Source organism: Condylura cristata, unplaced genomic scaffold, assembly GCF_000260355.1.
Source record: "Condylura cristata isolate star-nosed mole 26May11 unplaced genomic scaffold, ConCri1.0 scaffold00018, whole genome shotgun sequence".
NCBI classification, from domain to species: Eukaryota; Metazoa; Chordata; class Mammalia; order Eulipotyphla; family Talpidae; genus Condylura; species Condylura cristata.
The window spans coordinates 41813564-41832249 of record NW_004567119.1 but is presented as its reverse complement, the minus strand read 5'-3'; the positions used below and the strand labels follow the sequence as shown (position 1 = coordinate 41832249).

At 54.6% G+C, this 18686-nt stretch overlaps 1 protein-coding gene across 2 annotated transcripts in view; it reads right to left on the bottom strand.

The window, feature by feature from the left end:
* Nucleotides 1-1307: 1307 nt before the first annotated feature.
* The window catches only part of RASSF5 (Ras association (RalGDS/AF-6) domain family member 5), a 68336-nt gene continuing 50957 nt past the window's right edge, over nt 1308-18686 (bottom strand). For both annotated transcript variants that reach the window (XM_004685568.2, XM_004685569.2), the window contains 4 exons: nt 6739-6849; nt 5430-5727; nt 4849-4964; nt 1308-3463 (listed from right to left, as the gene is read on the bottom strand). In XM_004685568.2, the coding sequence (XP_004685625.1) occupies nt 3311-3463; nt 4849-4964; nt 5430-5727; nt 6739-6849 (678 nt within the window). In that variant the 3' untranslated portion in view covers nt 1308-3310. The remainder of the gene's footprint in view (nt 3464-4848; nt 4965-5429; nt 5728-6738; nt 6850-18686) is intronic.

The following is an 18686-nucleotide window of genomic DNA, read 5'->3' as shown; positions in this document are numbered from 1 at the left end:
AGGCTGCCAGCTTCTCTCACTTTTGCAGCTGAGAAGGCTAGAGGTTTAGGGGGTGAGAGGCTTCACCAGAGACAGTGGGGAGCAGAACAGGCAGGCTGACTGAAATACACTGCTGAGGGGAGCAGCAGGGGGTCAGGAGAGGTCTGCTGGGCCATGTGGGTCAGCTCCCTGGCCGGGGAACAAACTCATGCTGCAGTGGCTGCAGTTTCACAGTGCTGTTTTAACCCCTTGTGCCACTAGGGAGGGCCTATTACCTGTGCTTCACTCAGAATTCTGCTCTGTGACAAGGCTATTGAGGACTTGGAATAGTGCTTGGAATATTGTTTTTTCAGTAACGATGATACATTTTTATTGAGCCGTCTTCCCAGTCCTGTGAACGCCAGAGGTACATGCAGGAAGGCAGGAGAAAGGTGTGAAGCCAAACTCTGTACCTATGTCTATAAAATCAGGGTCAGACTCGCAATTTTGAACTTACTAGGCTCACACTGTAACAAAATGAGTTTCTAAGTGAACACTTTGGGTTTCTGGGTTTCTAGGTTTTCACAAATGTACTGACCTAGGTGGCGGAAGCTACATTGGTGGGTTTTCTGTGAGATTATTTCCATGATGACTGAGATGTTTCTTTCTTTTTTAAAAAAAAAAAAGATGTATTTATTTGTGCATACAGAACTGGGGTACAGACCAGAGGCTCAGGGGCGGTGAGAGGCTTCACCAGAGACAGAGTGGGGAGCAGAACAGGCAGATCTATGAAATACACTGCTGAGAGGAGCAGTGGGCGGGTCAGGAGTGGTCTGCCACGCCATGTGGTCACCTCCGGGGCAGGTGGGAATCGAACTCATGCGGAAGTGGCTCCAGATTCTCAGTGCTGTGCTTTAACCTGCTGCACCACCAGGGAGGGCCGGTTTTTTTTGTTTGTTTGTTTCTTTGAAAATAATGCTAAACCAGAAGGAACGGTTTGGTCCTTGAATGCAGCCTTCTCCCAGGTGAGGATCTCAAACTTACAAAGACACATTCCTATCTAGCTCTATTCTAGAAATAGAAGAATCGCCGCTTACCTCCATCAAAACCTTCCTGAGCTCTAGAAAGCCCCTCTTCTTTGCTAACTCAGTCTCTCTGTCTATCATAAGCTCCTTTCTGCTCCAGCTCTGTGGACACCAGTCACCCATCAGCCATGCCTGGGGACAACTTTCTTAAATTGATTTGCTCAGTAGCGTCCATCACTCCGTGCCATCTGCCACTGCCTCCGCCCCCTCTCCAGTTCCCAGTGTCCGTGGGATGAAGGTCAAGGGACACGTCTCCAGTCGGAATCATTTTTGCAACAAGCTTTTATTACTTTTTTCAAAACCCAGATAAGAAACACATTTACAAAGAAAATATCCTCAAAATAAACAGCAACACAATGAAAGAAGGCACTGCCAGTGTCGTGTCACCCAGGGTGGCAGACACTTGCACTTTCCTCAGAGACTCAGGCCTCTGTCTTTATATATATAGCAATATGCCTTTATGTATGTATGTATGTACATGACTTTGTTTTTTATTCTTAAAAATAAAATAGCCATCCCCATCAGAGGAAGGTTCTCAGCAGCATTCACAGCAGTGGTGCAGAGCCGTGCCTTCTCATGCAGCCTGAACGGAAGGTCCCCAGCACCCTCCCTCTGATACACGGCAGGGAGAGCTTCTAAGGAGGGGAAGTCATAAGGAAAGCTGAACATGATGGCAGAAAACTAGGGTTTCTTGTGGGTTTAATAAGATTGCTAGAAATCTTCGAAGGCTGCCAGCTTCTCTCACTTTTGCAGCTGAGAGGATGACATGGTCTGCATGACGCGGTCAGCGCTCCTTCTAGGGTCCAGGGCAGCGAGCGCCAGGACAGAACTTCAGAGGCTACACACAGCCGCTCAGGCTTGACCCGCCCCAACAGGGGCTTGGGAAGGCAGCGGGCAGCAAAGAAATGGGTATTCGAGGGCTAAATGGGAAAACTGGCCTTGCTTGGAAAGTGAGAAGTCCTGTGCTTCTGCGTGAGAGCTTGCTAGCCCTGATCCACTGGTTTGGATGGTTTGGCTAGCTTCAGTTGAATCTAAGCAAGCAGCCAGGACAAATAACTGGGAATGTAGCTTCCCAGTCAATGCAGTTATTAGAAGTCAATGACTTAGAAGTCAGAGTCCAGGGCCTTAGGTGGGGAAGAGGTCCGTGACCCTTGCCCCTTACCGGAGGTAGGGCTCGCCTGGCCTTGTCCCCCACTGGTGTCCATTCCCGACAGGAGCAAGCCAGCAGCAAAGCTTCAGGCACACAATGCTGCTGCTCCCGTCTCCCTCTGCAAACAAAAAGGCACTGAGGTCAGCGGGCGGCCAGGCCCACGGGCGCACCAAGCACAGTGCCAGGGGCCGGCCAGGCTTCTGAGTGGAAAGGACTCCACAGTGGCGAGGGGACGCTGCCCTCTCTGCAGGCTGCAGAGTCCAGAGTCTCGGTGGGAGAGGGAGGCAGTGCTGGAGGCCGTGGGGGAAACTGAGGCTGCCAGGCCCTCCCATGCTCTCCAGCAAGGGTGGGGAGGCGTGGCTGGAGGGGGGAGATGAGAGCTTGGACACAGTTCTCTGAGATGCTTTTTGGTTTTCTGTAACTATTACTGTACACAGCAGGACTTTGCAAATGGTAAATGGCTGGTTTCCCTCAGTAGACACCCTGAGGATGGCAATATTAAGAGACAGTCGTCAACGTAGACACACACGTGCAGAGACACAACGCTGCTGGCTTTCCACGTGCACAGGCAGGTGACCAGGACCAGGGCAGGTGGCAGCTCCTCCACACCTAGGGCGACCCCAGCTTTGGCGCCTTCACCGGAGCAACCAGGACCGGTGGCATTACGAGCCCCCTTAAGCATGAGCAACAGGCACCTTTGGGTGGTGAGGGAGCATTATCCTGCCGTCCGGGGCTTAGCTCAGCTCTGCAGAAGGACGATCCTACACTTAAGACTCATAAATACAGAAACAATGGTGGCAAACAAGAGAAACTGAGGAAGACTAAAGCCGGCAGAGAACATGTAACTCTAAGACTTCATCCTTTTCCTTTGCCAACTGAGGTGACAGGTCCAGCCAGTGGGAGCCTTCACGGTGGCACAGGGGTGCAGTGCTCTCATAGGTCCACCCCTTGGCCTAGGACGGAGGCGGAACCCACGTATCCAGCGGGGTCCACGCCCCGTGGGAGCTCAGGACAAGCACGCGCACCTACCAGCGGTGTCCTGAGAAAAAGTGTCCGTTGCAAAATAATAATAATACAAATAAATCCGTGGGCCCCAGGGAGGAGGAAGCAGGACTGGTTAGCCGGGTTTGCCCTGGGATCTTCTCAAGGCCTCCTCCAGTTTCTGCCTAAACTTGTCGTATTTCTTCCGCACTTGCTGGATTTTGTCCTGTTCTTCTTTTTCCAGGATTGTCAGGAAGTTCTGGAGCTCGGGGATGGAGAAGGCGTCCCACTGGGGGCGAGAGGGACAGCGGGGACAGAAGGCACAGGCGATCAGTGAGAAGGCGCGACGGAGGCCCCCGCCTGCCCGCCTGCCCGTCCTCCCGCCCGCTGGGCTGCTCGCCTGTCCGAGTGGGTGGACGCAAGACATGGAACCGGGCCCACACACCAGCCAGCAACGTTTCAAGCCCCACCACCTCCTGACAAGGGCCTGTGAAACACGTTCCTTCCTGAGACTCAGTCATCTCACATTTTCTCCTGCGCAGCAGAGATCTTAGCAGATGTGCTAGAACCCCAGGGGTCCCCACAGGTCTGCTTGCTTGGGGTGATCCCTCTTGGCTCCCAACATGCAGCTGGAAGGGAAGTGAACTTAGACTTGGGCCACTGTGCTTCAGCCTGATACCCCCTTGCTCTCTTGGGTCATGTGAACTCAGGGAAACAACCGGCAGACAGACAGGGCCCTCCACAGATCCTGGCCAGCTCGGGCCTGCCGGGAAGAGCCGCAGCTGCTAAGGGCAGAAAGTGGAAAGCAAGCCTGACTTTCTCTCGGGCTGACCCAGGCGCTGGGGCCTCATGGTGCCAGGGATTTCAAGCATAAAGAAATATTAGTCTATTTGGTTGAATCTTGACCGTGGCTAAACGAGAAAACTGAAGGCCACAGAGAGAAGGTTGTTTAACCACAATCGCAGAGCTTGTGGCAAGAGAACCCCACATGGAAGCCGGATCTCTGAACCCCTGGGCCTGTGAGCTTCTACGGGACAATGGTGTTCAGATATTTTCAGTGGAGCGCTCCTTCCAATCAACCCTCCACACACTCCACACAGAAAGCAGAGAGGCAGAGCTGACTGACTGTAGCGGGGAGAAGGGCCAAGCCCAGCACACCTAAGAGACCTCCAAGGCTGCTCCCCAAAACCCCAGGGGAGCGCCAGCCTGGCTCCATTCCTCTTATACCACTAGACTGGACCTTAGTTTGCCTTGGACAAAGTAGGTCAGTTCTAAGAACCAGGGAGAGACAAATGACTCCAAAATATTTGTCTACATCCAGTGGAGCCGGAGATGGAACTTGCTGGGCCTCAGGCCGTCCTAGAACAATACAACTTGGGCCTAAGCACAGGGGGTTTCTTGTTTCCCCCTACCCGGAGTTTTCAGAAATAAAACACAAGAAAGCAACCCTATCTTTGCACAGTCTTTAGCAGAAACAGGCCCTGGTTCTACCCCAGGGGCTCACTGTCCTGGCAGGAACACCAGCCTGGGCCTGCACCCACTGGCCCAGCTTCCCCAGGGCCAGCTCCTGCTGCTGCTGCAAGGCACCCGCCATACTGGACAGCAAAGACACCCTGCACGCCAGGCCCGTGGCCCTGGGGGCGGGGTTCATGCTATAGGCAAAGGCCCCCCTACCTCCACCTCTCCAGTTTCGTTCTCCTTTAGCACAAAGCTGAGGACTTCTGTGTCAGGCCCGGCAAGGAGGCGCAGGTACAGGGGGCAATCAGCAATGGACAGCTTCTGGAAGAGGACTGCAAACCGAGAGGGGGGTTGGGAGTTGTTTCAGAAAAGACAGGCTGGGCCCGGCCAGTGGGAGAGCATTGGAAACAGCACAGCAGAGCAGGGTGGCTATAGTGGGTGTGGACGGAGAGCTCGGGAGGGAGCTCCCTCCTGCTGGTGACAGAACCTGACAGGGTGGGGCAGAGGGGATGGCCATGCACTCTCTGGTGGCTTCTCAGAGTGGAAAGCATGACCCATGCCATCTCCCGGGGCGTCTGCCCCATTGCACAGATAGGAAGTGGAAGCACCGGGGGCTTCTCTGGGTCACAAGTGGAGTGAGTTAGGGGAGCGGACAGGAACTCCCATGAGCTCTCGGCCCACAGCATTTATGTGGCTGACACAGGTGAGGTGCACCACAAGCTCCCGCCTCGCGCCTGGCCTGACGGCTCAGGGGAGGCAGAGGGGAGACGGTGGTTTCTGGCTTTGCCCTCTCTTACCTTGCCCGTCCTTGTGTATCCGCTTGAACAGGGCAAACTTCTGGGGATTGTCTACCACCATGAACTTCTTGAGGAGTCCCTGGATGACCTCGCTGACCGTGGTGGTGCTGCTGATGTGCAGCTGCTTGATGGCGTCGAGCGGCAGGTAGAAGGACGTCCGCTTGTCCGTGGTGGCCGCCAGGTTCACCTCCTTGATGGCGTCATACATGGACTGGGGCCGGATCCCTGCAGGCACCGTCACCGGCCGCCGAAGCTTCAGGTGCACTTTGATGAAGCCCGTGTAGGTGCCATCTTCGCTCTGTGGGTGGGGGAGGCCTTGTGGGGTCAGGGCCCAGCAGCCTTGCCGATCCTGCCACTCTGGGTCATTGCCCCCGGGGGCTGCAGTGGCCTTTCCAGGGCCCCATGCCCCTGCCTCCATCAGTCCTTCCCACTTTCACTGAGCTGGTGTCTGCCGAGGGCAGAGACGCCATTTGCTTCCGTGGGCCACAGAAGGCCCCGTACCCAGACACCAGAGAGGACACGTGAGGCTGCCTGCTCACGCCCCCCCACCACCAGGCAGATGCCGACTGCCCTTGGTGAGCCCCAACTCAGAGCGGCAAGGACTGGACTGGCTTCCCGAGTTTGTTCTGTAGCCAGGGACAAACAGCGGGCTCTGTAGTAAGATCTGAGGAGACCCAGCTCTGTAGATTTCCCCCTACTTCTTCTAAAGAGCCCACAGCCCACAAGCCTTAAGCCGCTACACATCTGTGACTGGACGCTACACATCTGTGACTGGACGCTACACATCTGTGACTAGACGTGGCTGAGACCCCAAAGAGCCAGTTGCATCCAGCCGCCAGCAGGGGGCAGAGTTCTCCTACCTTCACTAACCTCCCCTCCCCATGACCAGGGCTTCTGGAACCTGGCACAAAGTGGTGTCCTGACCCTCTGCCCTTTCCCCTACCCCCTCCCCCACTCCCCACTCCATCCCTTGCACCATCTAAGGCCAGACTGGCTGTGTGTGCATCAACCGTGAGGGGAAGGCTCTCAGGCTGGGCAAAGGCCATGGAGCTTGGACAAATGAGCACTAATATCTCTACTGTGCACTGACCCACTGAGAAGTAAACGTTTCCAAAAGTCATGAGCAAAAATACAGCCAAGGACTGGCTCTGGATCTTATTCTAAAGATCATTCTTCTTCCCCAAAGTATGCCAGCCTCAGAAAACCCAGGCAGTCAGCCTGTCACGGCCCAGGCTCGAGAGGCCTAGAGAAAGGGGTGGCCCCCAGGGGCAGCGTCGGGTCCCCGTGGGTGTGCAGGGCGGGCGCTCACCAGCTTCATGCCCAGGCAGTTCTTCTCCAGGCTGTTGTAGCTCTCGATCTTCTGCCTGATCTCCTGCAGCGTGGGCGGCCGCTGCACCTCCTCGGCTGCCTTGCACACATCCTGCAAGAGAGAGGGTGCTCAGCATGAGGAGGGTGTGCCACAGTCCCCAAAGGCCGCTGATCAAGAAGGTGTGCTCACAGGCCCCACCGTAGGATGGGAATGGCAAAGGCACGGCAAAGATGTGAGGTGAGGTCAAAGGTCAAGCCCCAGCCTGGCCTCCAGCCTCAGATGTCCGAAGCTCCTCATCTGTGAGGTGGGACCGATGCCCACCCCTCAGGCCTGCTTTGAGGCAGGGTCCAACCCTCTAGGACAGCCCAGCTGCACATGCCTCCAGAGCAGCCAGGGAGAAGCTGCCTTCAGTTGCCATGGAGACCCACAGACACGCCAGGCGTGTGCACCTCAGGAAATAGCCCAGAACCATGGGAGAGGGATGGCCGTGAGGTGTCGGCACAGGGGCAGGATGTCAGGGGTGCTGCCAGTGGCGACGTCAGCTCTGACCCCAGCCTGGCTGACACCCGGGCCGTGCTGCCAGGGCATTGGCGGTGTTTGTCAAGTGGGTGTTGAGTCGGCGGGGCAGGGGCCATGTGACGGGGAGATACACTTCCTCTGCTGGGGTCTAGGGAAACCCCTCGGCGACTCCGCTCTCTGTGCCTCTCACAATCCTTAGGAGCTGGGCCTCTGCCAGAGGGCACTGCCCCAGCTTGCAGGGAGCCGACGGGCACTGACGCGTGGGCCTTTCCTGGAGCCCTTAGTGAGAGCGGAACTGCAAGGAGACGCCAAACCTGCTGTGTCTCGTTCTTCCGAAGACCACGATTCCTCATTCTCACCCACCCGCCCGGTCTGGGTCTGCACCCTGACCCAGGGACAAGGGAGAGACAAAGCTGAGGGGGGGGGCGGCAAATGTCCTCATAGTGTAGGGAGTGCAAGGATGCATCGGCCACACCCAGGTCGATCCTTGGCTTTCTTCTCCAGTTCATCACACTTCCCGGTTTTGTCTGTGTGTATGTGTCTGCAGGTGCCAGAGTTACAGTTTAGAGGAATAAACAGCTTGGTCAACAACTGAACTGATCTTAGCAGTCGCTGGACTCAGGGCAGGCGAGTCATCACGATTCTGTCGTCTCACAGGACACCGTGCCCAGGCCCTGAGAGCACTCAGAGAGGTAGGGTGACTGCTCTCTGGGTCACCTCCCTGACACCCCCATTCCCATCCTGTGGGTGTCTGGTCTGGCTGGGGGACTTCACAGCCTCCCTGCCACCACCCACCAGTTGACTCTCTCTACCAGAGAGGCTGCCCTGGCCTAGCCCAGCACGCAACTCTGGGGGAGACAGCTCCTGTGCCAAGGCCCTGGTGCGCTCTCTTAATCTTTAGGAGCCGAACCTCTGCCAGAGGGCACTGACCCAGCTTGCAGGGGACACGCACCTTCGCTGGAGCCTGCAGTTAATGGGAGCAGGAGAGCCCCCTGGGGGACACAGCACCCTGAACAGTGGGCTGCCACTTTCTCCTTCCACTTCCCAACCTCAAAAGCCAGTAAAACATGGTGCTCTGTGGCTTCCAGGGGTGCTGGAAGCCTCAGCAAGGTGCATGGCACCCCCTTTCCAGCACAGCAGCTTTCCTCTCACTCTTCCCGGAACGCTGCTCACGAAGGCACTGAGCTGGCCTGCCACACCTCTCTTGCGTAAGGACGCCGGCATTCCTACCCTGCAGGTTGCAAAACTGGTCTGAACCGTTTCTGCAGTCCCCGCAGTGTGTGTGTGTGAGCAGGCCTGGAACCATGTCCACCTAGGTCTGGAGCTGGGCTCTGCCCGTGTCAGCTGTGTGCACCTAGGAAGGGCAGGCCCACCACCCCCACAGTGCTCAGGCCTCTAAGGGGGCTGCCTGTGAAGCCTTCATCCGTGTGTGTCTGTCAGGGGCCACCTGAGTGCTCTCAGGGCCTGGGCACGGTGTCCTGTGAGATGACAGCCAGGAGGGGCTGCTGGCCTCCCGAGTGAGCAGCAGCTGCCAGGATGCAGGCCCTTCTCCTCTGTGGCCAGTCAGGCTCTGCACCTGGACCTTGACTCCATCAAAGGCCAGAGGGGAAGTGTTTCCAGGGCTCCCCTGTTGGCGTCAGGTGAGGGCCAGGTGGTGTGAGCCTCAGACGGTCTTCACTTGAGACTCATTAACCCATGGACCTTCAAAATGGGGTTTCCTCCCCCAGTTTGAACACCCAACCCCACCCAGATGTGCCTGGGCCTGGTCAGCCCTGCCTGCTCTGCGGAGCTTCTAGGGGGAAAGGACTGTTGTCCAGCCACCATTATGTTTTCCTTTCCAAGGACCCCTGAAGCATACAGAGGGTCTCTCCTCAGGGGTGAATGAGTTTCTCCTGCTAATCTACAAAGAGGAGTTAAACAATAGGAAGAAAACTCTAGAATCTCTGGGAAGATCTCTCATAGTTACCAACTGAGTTATAGCCATTCCTCTGTCAGAAAATACAGCCATGTCACAGTCTTCAATGATCAGGTTTCCAGTCCTGGTGTTGAGCATTGAGAGTCAGAGCTGACGTTGCTCAGACTCTCTTCTTCCTGTTCCCCCTTTCTTCAGCATATAAACCCATCTGTTTTCTCCCTTTCCTACCACAAACCTGGGGAAGTGATGCAAGCAACTCCAGCACCCCCACCCTGTAGGACCCACGCAGCAGACAGAATCTAGGCTCAGGACTAGGCCTGGGAGTGTTCTGCGTGGCCAACACGTCAAATCTCACACTCCAGCATGTCAGCCCTTGGGCGGGGGTGGCTGCGGCCCACACTTAAGTCTGCACAGAAGATCTGACCCACGGACTAAATGAATCACCCTCCCAAATAGGCCAGCCAATCCGCCAGCCACGCGTGCCCCTAAGCCCTTCCTATCCAGTGATGACAGAGACCTCTAGTCTGAAACTTGGCTGCACGCAGACTCATTTGTGGACCAAACATCTGGGGTCCGTCCCAGGAGGTTCTGCTATAACTGAACTGGGGTGCAGTCTGGGATGCTTAAAATCTCCAGGTGCTTCTGATGTGCAGTAATGTTTGGGGGAAAAAAACAACAACAAGAGTAGCTCCCCCGTGCAGGTGACTGCAGACCTCAGGGGCTCCATCCAGCTGCAGAGGACACTCTGGCGCCCACAGATATCCACTGTCCCCATGGTTTAACCTAAAAGGTAGTATCTGCTGTGCAAATGAAAGCAATAAAAAAGTATGCTTCAGACATTAAGGAAAAGACCAAGAAACCAAGACCTAGAAACCAAGCAGACAGTCCTTTGTCTCTGGGCCACCCCAAGATGGAGAACAGGACAGGGTCTCTCTCTGCCGTGGTTTAATAACCCAGGCCTGGGGTGTCTCTCCTGGGGATCCACACATCTCAGCACAACTACACAGGCCCCGTCGACTGCTGAGGTCCCCAGTGCAGACGGCAGGAGGTTCCGATGTTCCAGGCACATCCAGGATCCAGGTAAAAAATTGGTTTGCATTCATATGTTTGAGTTACCGGAAGTCTCTTAGCTCCTGAGGTTACTGGGGCACAGGCTATCCAGCCTCTACGGGTCAGAGTGGAGGGGCTCCCTTGGGCTCTATTAAAATACATGTAACAATAAAATCAAGAGCACCATCTTGCCTGGGGTCTGTCTCCCAGCAGATTTATCCTAAGCTAAATTTTGAGGCCCCAGCTGAGCACAGAGCAGGGTGGAGACAGATGGGGACTGTCTCCAAGTAGAACCGCCCACCATAGTCAAGTCTGTTTTCCTTGACCAAAGTCACACAACGCTCATTGGTGGCCAAAGAAGTCACTTTCCCTGTCTCAGACGTGCCAGCCTCTTCCTCACCTGCCTTCCCGTGGGCGCCCAAGTCCTGTCTGTCAGGGCCTCTCACGGCCCTGGCTGTGAATGCTGCTACCACACACAGGACCGCCACAGGGCCGCCACGTAGGGTGCAGCCCCTGGAAGGTGGCTCAGTCCACCCAAAGGTGTGTCTTGTGCTGATAGGCACACACTTGCCTCTCTGTGCCAGCCTCCTCTTTCAGTGCCACTCTTGACCCACAGGGCCCGCAAGCCTGTCAGGGGCTCTGCAGACCACAGTGGTCTCTGCTGCATCGACTCAGCCACAGGCCGAGCGAGCGTGGCTGTCTTTCGAGAATGCTGCAGCATGGGGACCTGCCCGCGGGCGGGAGTTTGCCAGCCTTTGCGCTATACCTATCTGGGCAGCTTCTCCCTCGTGCAGCACCCAGCCTCGCTCCTCTAGTTCCAGCCCCTCTGGGCAGTTTCCTGATGAAATTTCTCTGCCCAAATTCACTCTTCTCCTTGACATTTTAACTCCACACACACTCTATTATAATAGAGTATTCAGGTTTGGACAGGTTCCTGTCTTTCACCCGAGTCATCTTTCTGTCAAGAGTTGGGTTTTCACACCACCGGAGATGGGCTTAATTGTTTTCACTTAAAGGACACTTTCCATGAGCAGACAAAGGTGTCATCACTTCCCCGAGCTCTGCTGACCCTCCCCCCTCTCCAGCAAGTAGGCATGTGAGCTGGGCAGCAAGGCCCACTCACTGGCCCAGAGGTTCACCCCCGAACTCCAGCCTATAACCCAAGCCTGACTCCTATCATAACAAAGCCATTATCCCAGCTGGGGAGCATTGCAGGGCTTGTGAGCGTTAAACCCACTGACTGCTGCAAGGCCTAAGAGCTACCTTAGGGGTCTGCTGAGTCTACACTTAGCACCTAATTAAATGCTGCCTTTAACTGTTTAATTATCATTTCACTGGTGCTAACCTCACCTCCCCAGTTAGCTGCTCCCTAGAGGCAGGAAGACGGGTGGCTGGTGGCTGTGTTTCTTTGGGGCCCTGCAGCTGCACTCAGCCACACATGGGACCAAGGCCACCAAGACAATCGCTCTTGACAGGGTGGCCGGGCCAGGGCACAGCAGCCTGGGTCCAGCACAGACCCCGCTCAGGTGAGGCTCTGCCCACCCTGCCCACCAAGGCCTGTGCTGGGAAGGTGGGGGGTGGGGCTGCAGGCTTTGCTGGAAGCCCCCCTCTGGCTATGCAGTTTCTTTGTGGCAGCAAACACAAGACCGCCGGTGACCTATGACCCCCAGCAGAGCCACTTCCCCTTAGGGCCTGTTTCTTCATCTGTGAAAGCATGAAGTGAGACCAGAGGCTCCCTGGCCCCTCCCAGGCAGCCCTCCGGGTTACAAATAAGATAGGTGGTATCTTTCATCACTACTTCCTCTTCAGTTTCCGGAGAAATGGGTGTGTGGATGGGGCCTCTCAGAGCACAGGTGGGCGCCTCTGAACTGCCCCTAACTGGCCTGACAGGAGAAGGCAGTCTCCGGGCTCCGCAGCTCCACTTTTCTCATCTGCCTCTTGCTTTCCCTACTCGCTGACCCTGACTAGCCAAGCCAGGTTCAAACTCACAGTTTAACAAAACAAAACAAAACTACCCCGGAAGCCATTCATCATAAAGCTTCACCGCATTTCTTCTTCCTCAGCCTTAGCAAATCTCCCTACCGCAGTGCCGTTCTTTTGCCTGTGGCTGAAGCCTCCTCCAGACCAGTGTGGCAGGGGCCACAGTGTGGTATGGGCCCGTTGAGAGAGAAGGGCGGCCTGCAGACCCTAACCCCAGTCCTGCCGCCTGCAGCCGCCCAACATCCGGTGTTTCTCTTAGGTCTGTCCTACCCAGGAGCCTCTCACCAAGACACAGTCACCCTAGCTCAATGCCTAGACCATATTCAAAGGTCATGGGTCCCTTTAGGACGCCTCAGCCAATGGGCAAGAGGAAACCAGTGCTCAGCACAGGTCCTCGCCCAAAGCCCCAAAGATTCAGGGTTCACTTCAGTACCCACTGTTCTCTCTATGGACTGCCCAGGTTGGAAATTCCTAAACTAGGTTTTCCAATAGGTAATTCCCAACAGAGCAAAGGAAGGAGCTTGAGCATGGAGCCATCCATCAAGAAGTATGTGGAAATTTATGCTGTTTGTTATGGGCGGGGGGGGGGGGGAAGGGGGGGAGGGAAGACGGATGTAAAGCATGGGAAAAGAGGGGATGAGGCCTGAGAAACTGGAAAGAGACTGAAGGGCCCAACGACAAAATGTAGAGCAGATGATCAACACAGACTCAGTCAACAGTGACTGACTGAACTGTCTGTGGGTGGAGGGCTGTCTATGGTGCCCGCTAGTAACTGGGGTGACACAACAGACAGGTGCTATGGAAAGGTGCAGGTAGTCAAGCCCTGAGCCCATTTTCAATCTGAGCAATCAGTAGGAACCAGGAGGGCACCCCAAACCCAGGGGTCCATTTATCAATCTGACTGGAGAACAATCGTGCCCCCAACTCAGTTAAAACTGGAATGTTCACAACACAGCGGCACAAGGCTAAAGCAACAGGCCAAGGTGGTTCCCGAAGGCAGGCCCGGCAAGGAGGGAAGACGCACTGGGGTCAGCAGCCTAGGAGACCCCACGGGCCCAACCAATCGGCAAGAGACACAACACTGAGACACCCAATGGCCACACTCCCACTTCTTGCCCACTGTACCCACATCAACACCTGCTTCTCACCACTCTAGGGGCTTCCCACTTGGGATCCCTCTCTGCTCAGAGAGCTCTCCTGTCCTTCTTCCCTCTATCAATAGATCTCTTGCTTTTCTGTAATCTTGTCTCAAGCTGAATTCTTTCCTCACTATGAAATGAACCAAGAGAGCCCTGGGGGACGGCAGTGCGTGTGTGTGTGGGGGGGGTGTCTCCCAGCCCCCAAAGCACAGCAGCCCCGTGACAGAGCCTCAGAGTTTCCTCAGCAGCACAGATCAGTCCTGGGAGGGTGGGAGGGAGGGAAGGTAAGAGCCTGGGGAGAAGCAAATGTTAGGCCAGCAGGTGCTCTTGGGCTGCCAACAGGCCCAGGGCCCCGGGGCGCGAGTCCCTCACTTGGAGCAGGTTTGGAGCCGGTGGCCTACAGCAGGAGAACGGGGTCCCGGGGAAGTCAGGAGCAGGGAACAGTGACCCCACACAGGAGCAGGGAGAGCCTGTGGCCTCGGAGCTACAGCAACCGGGACTGAGCCGGCGGAGCATTATAGCAAAACCCCCAACACCCAGGCAGTGCATTAGGGCTGCAGTCACTGTCTCACCGGCTCCCCAAACGGCTCATCGACACAAGGGTGCTTTCACACAGAGCCCTGACTCGGGCTTCACCACGAGCCACACATCTGGCCTCTGATGATTTGTCCTTGGTCAACTGTGAACGTGGGAAGCTCAGTCTCACTGCGTTTCAGATCCTCTTGTCTGTGAAATGCAGATAACAGGCTTAGCGTGTATATTTATTCACGTAGCCTGGACATGTCTGTGCCACGTTTACGAGCCCACGCATCTGGAGTGCTCAGCCCTCCAGTAAACGAGCCGGTCCACCACCATCAGCCGCGTCCTCGCCGTCAGCAGTCCCTTGTCTGGCAGGACACAGGGAGGCTGGTTTGGTGGGGGCGAGCTTGACTCGGGGTTCTCTTGCCTTTAATCTTGGTCCTTTTCAGTCCCTAGGCCCTTTGGTCTTTGGGCTGTGGCCTCCCTTTTAATTGAACCGAATGGAGGCGATAGTATTAGTAGTATAAGCAGGGTCAGCGGCATCCTGATTTGCCTGGAACGGAGTTTTTGGCATGCAGGATTTCAGTGTGAGAACCAGGACAGTCCTGGGCAAATCAACAGCTGGGCACCCTCACTTCGGGGAGCCCTCCAAGGCCTGGATGGGCCCTCCACTTCTTTCCTCAGTGCCCCACGGCCCTGCTGCTTGCCCATCCTCTGGGTGGACAGTCCCCACCTTGCCAACTGGCTGGGTGGGCAGTAGGCCTGGCTGCCCCTGAGCCTGAATCTGGGATGTGACTCTCCTGGGCAGAGGCTGCCTCACTTACTACGCGGCTCCCAGGAGACACACACACACACACACACACACACACACACACACACACACACACACACCTCAACTACGCGGCTCCCAGGAGAGACACACACACACACACACACACACACACACACACCTCAAAAGGGAAATTCAAAAATTCCAGAATTGTGTAAAGGTCTAGAGGGCCTGGCTCGCAGCACATTTGTACTTCTGAGACAATAGGGGACAGGAGAAGTCCGTCCTCATTTCTGAGCACAGATGACACAAACTTCTAGCTCTGTCCTCCCCTGCCCTGGGCCTCCAGGATGCCCACCTTCCTTCCCTGATCCAAGGTTTTACAGGTGCATCCAGAAGAATGGGGTGACACCCACTCTAAGATGGCCACAGGCCTTTCCTCCTGGGGTGACTCCAAAGAGTCTGTAAGGCACTAGAAGGTCTTTCTTCAGGCTACTTTCCTCACAGAATTTCCACTTGTCTTTGTTCTTTCCTCACTCAGCCGCTTTTAGTCTGACCTTTCTGCCTTGAAGTTCTCCTTCTTCAAGAAAATTCTACCCACCTTCCACCACAAAATGTATTTTGGGAAAACCTTCCTTAAACCCCACTTCTATCAAGGATTTTTCAAGAAAAATCTGCGTAGGCCCCAATTATTCCAGCACTCGTCTCATCTGCTGCTTGTATTTGTGGCATAGTATCTGCCCCATTGGCTCATGAACAACCCCCAAAACAAAGCTGGTAACTTTTCCATCTCTGTATTCCCAGAGCACCCAGATCAGAGCACTACGGACTAAATTAGGGGTAACGAGGGTAAGAGGAATGAATGGAACTCAACATCATCACCCAGTTCCAGAGTCCAGTGTCTCCTAAGCTCTATTAGAACAAATTTAGGGCCCTCCCTGGTGGTGCAAAAGGTTAAAGCTCAGTGCTATGAAGCTATCCACAGCCACTGAAGCACAGGTTCGATTCCTAGCCAGGGAAGTGACCCACATGGCACAGCAGACCTCTCCTGACACGCCCACTGCTCCTCTCAGCAGTATTTCAGTAGATCCACCTGTTCTGCTCCCCACTCTGTCTCTGGTAAATCCTCTCACCTCCTCACCTCTGGCCTGCACCCCAGTTCTTATATGTATAAATAAATAAATCTTTTTTTTTTAAAAAAAAAAAAGCAAGAATCAATTTAAAGGAGATTCCATTGCAAGCCCAATTTCTGATAAGGGATCAGTATCCAGAATATATAAAGAACTCCTACAAAAACAAAAAGAACAAACAACCCAACTGAAAAATGAAGGGGTCAAACAGACATTCCTCCACATGTGTGGCTGACAAGCACATGAACATGTTCAGCATCCCCAGTCGTTAGGGAAATGCAAATCAAAGTCAAAAGGAAATGCCTCACACCTACAAGGCCACCTATTAACACAACACAGAAAGCAACAAGTACTAGTGAGGATGTGGTGATACTGGCATTAAGTACTGCAGTGGTGTGAAGACTGTGGAGTTCTTGTCAAATTAGATATAGAATTATTCTATAATTCAGCCATTCTACTTTTGGGTAGAAAGGCAAAGAAGTAAAAATAAGGGTTCTACCAGTTATTTACACAACTTATGCACACAGCAATATTAAACATGGTCAGAAGTGGAAGGAACCATCAATGGATGGTGAATGGATGAGCAAAGTGTGCTTACATATGCCCGAGGAATATTACTAGCCCATCAAGAGGAAGGCAATTCCTCCACAAGCAACATGTTGGATGGTGACTTTAATGAAATAAGCGAGCCACAAAAAAACAGATACTTTATGACTCCACTTAATGAGATTTCTAGAATAGTCACTTCATAAAGACAAAAAGTAGCATAGTGGTAGCCAGTGCTTGTGAGGAGGAGGAGATGAAAGGTTATTGATGACTAGGAACAGAGTTGCAGTCTGGGAAGATGAAAAAATCCTGGAGTTGGAGCAGGCGATGGTCACACAGGGCTGGACGCATTTGGTGCCACAGAACAATATACTTTAAAATGGTTTAAATGGTAAATTTGGGCCCTCCCTGGTAGCGCAGTGGGTTAAAGCACTGCACTAAGAAGCTTAAGCCACTTCAGCATGAGTTCGATCCCCATCTGCCCCGAGCGGCAGACCTCTCCTGACCCACCCGCTGCTCCCCTATGCAATGTACTTTGTGGATCTGCCTGTTCTGCTCCCCACTCTGTCCCTGGTGAATCCTCTCACCCTCCGCATCTCTGCCTGTACCCCAGTTCTTTATGAATAAATAAATAAATCTTTTAAAAAATGGTTTAAATGGTAAATTTTATCAATTGCATATTTTATAACCATTTAAAAAAGAGTCCAAGGGCAGGGGACCTGGAGGCTGTGTAACCAGCTCCTCGCTCCCCACAGAGCTGGGAGCTTCCCTTACTTTCTATATGCAGACAAGCAAGGAGACAAGCCCACTCCACTGCTGGCCAAGACCCCAGGCCCTGTTTCCCCAGGTCCAGACCATCCGCAGCTTGGTTCGCTAAGGAATGGCCTAACCACGTGATCTAGACAGCAGCTCGCAGGCGCTGTTGCAGTTAAGTGAGGGTCTACAGCTTCCCAGATTCCTCTGGGGAAGCACGGGGCAAAGAAGCGTGGGTACAGATCTGGAAGGAGCCTCGAGATGAGCTGGTTAATCATCCACATTCTGAAGCAACCAGTTGCTAGGTGGTTCAAGTAGGGGGACGCCCCACCTGACTTCAGGTGTGTTCTCTCCACCCTGTCATGGCTGGCCACGGTCCAGCGTCAATGTCCAGCCTTCAACCTCATACACCCCTTGAGAAATGGATGAGACAACGAAAGGAAGATCTGGGAAACACTGCACCAGGTCTTCTCTTCCACAGGTCAAGGAAGCGATGTCACACTCATGAAGTCACCAGGGGGATGCTAGGCTTTGGCTGGCCTGAGAGCTGCTGTCCCTCACCCAACTCTCCCCTACACCCCTCCCTCTCACATGAGGACCCCAGAGCGTGAGAGCTTTGGACAGAGCTCAGCTTTAGGTAGACCCCACGTGCTTTGCAGGTCAGTCAAACCCAACAGAATCGCTGGATCGTGAGCGAGAGCTGGCTTAAGAGGCCAGACTGCATGTGCCCCGGCTGCATGGGACATGGGTGTCCTGAGGGCAGGGGGACCTCGCCTGCCAGGTGCTGTAGGATGCTGCTGTAGGAGGGGGAGCTCAGGCCACAAATGATCCAACCACATCAGAGGTGGGGCGTCAGCAGCCTGAGCTGCCCTGCTGTTGGGAGTGGGGTGCTTCTTAGCTCCCCTCTACTGGAAGCTGGTGCTCCATGTCAGTTTTGAGGATTAGGGCCCTGCTAGGTGTTAGAGCCTCTTTACCAGCCCATACCCGTCCCCATCACTGCTGCCCACCCTGCTCAACCCTCCCCAGGCTGGTGCTTGGAGATGAAGCACGAAGCAGCTTTGCGTCTTCCCCCGCGTGCGCTCTCACTGCCATACAGGCTAAGGCTGGATTCCCGTCTCCCAAGTGGCCAGGCCAAGGTCACAACCTCAGAGACCTCATGATGACAAGGTGTTGCCTTGTGGGCACCTTCTGACCTCATTGCTGGGGCTCCAACTGGACAGTTCTGGAAAGAGCCGCAGGAGGGTAATGAAGCTCTGTGTTAGGAGCTGGCATTAGATCGCTTGGGCCGCAATCCTGGATGTGTCCCTCACTACTGTGCGCCTCGGGGCACGCTCCTTGAGCCCTCTGTGCCTCAGTTTCCCTTGTTAAATAGAAACCATATCTGATCACTGTGGAGTGAACGTGTCTGGGCAGGGGAGTGCCAGACATCAAGGCCCACTAATAAGCGGGTTCTGACTGGTTCCCAGTAGACCACCAGCTGTGCCATCTCTCCCTTGAGCCCCACCTCCACACATCAAGTGTGACGCCCATGTTGGCTTCTTCCAGGGCCTTCACCCCATGCCTCGAGGCCCCATCGTTCTCACAACCTAACACTGCCCTTCCAAACCCCTACTCCTTGCCCCCTACCC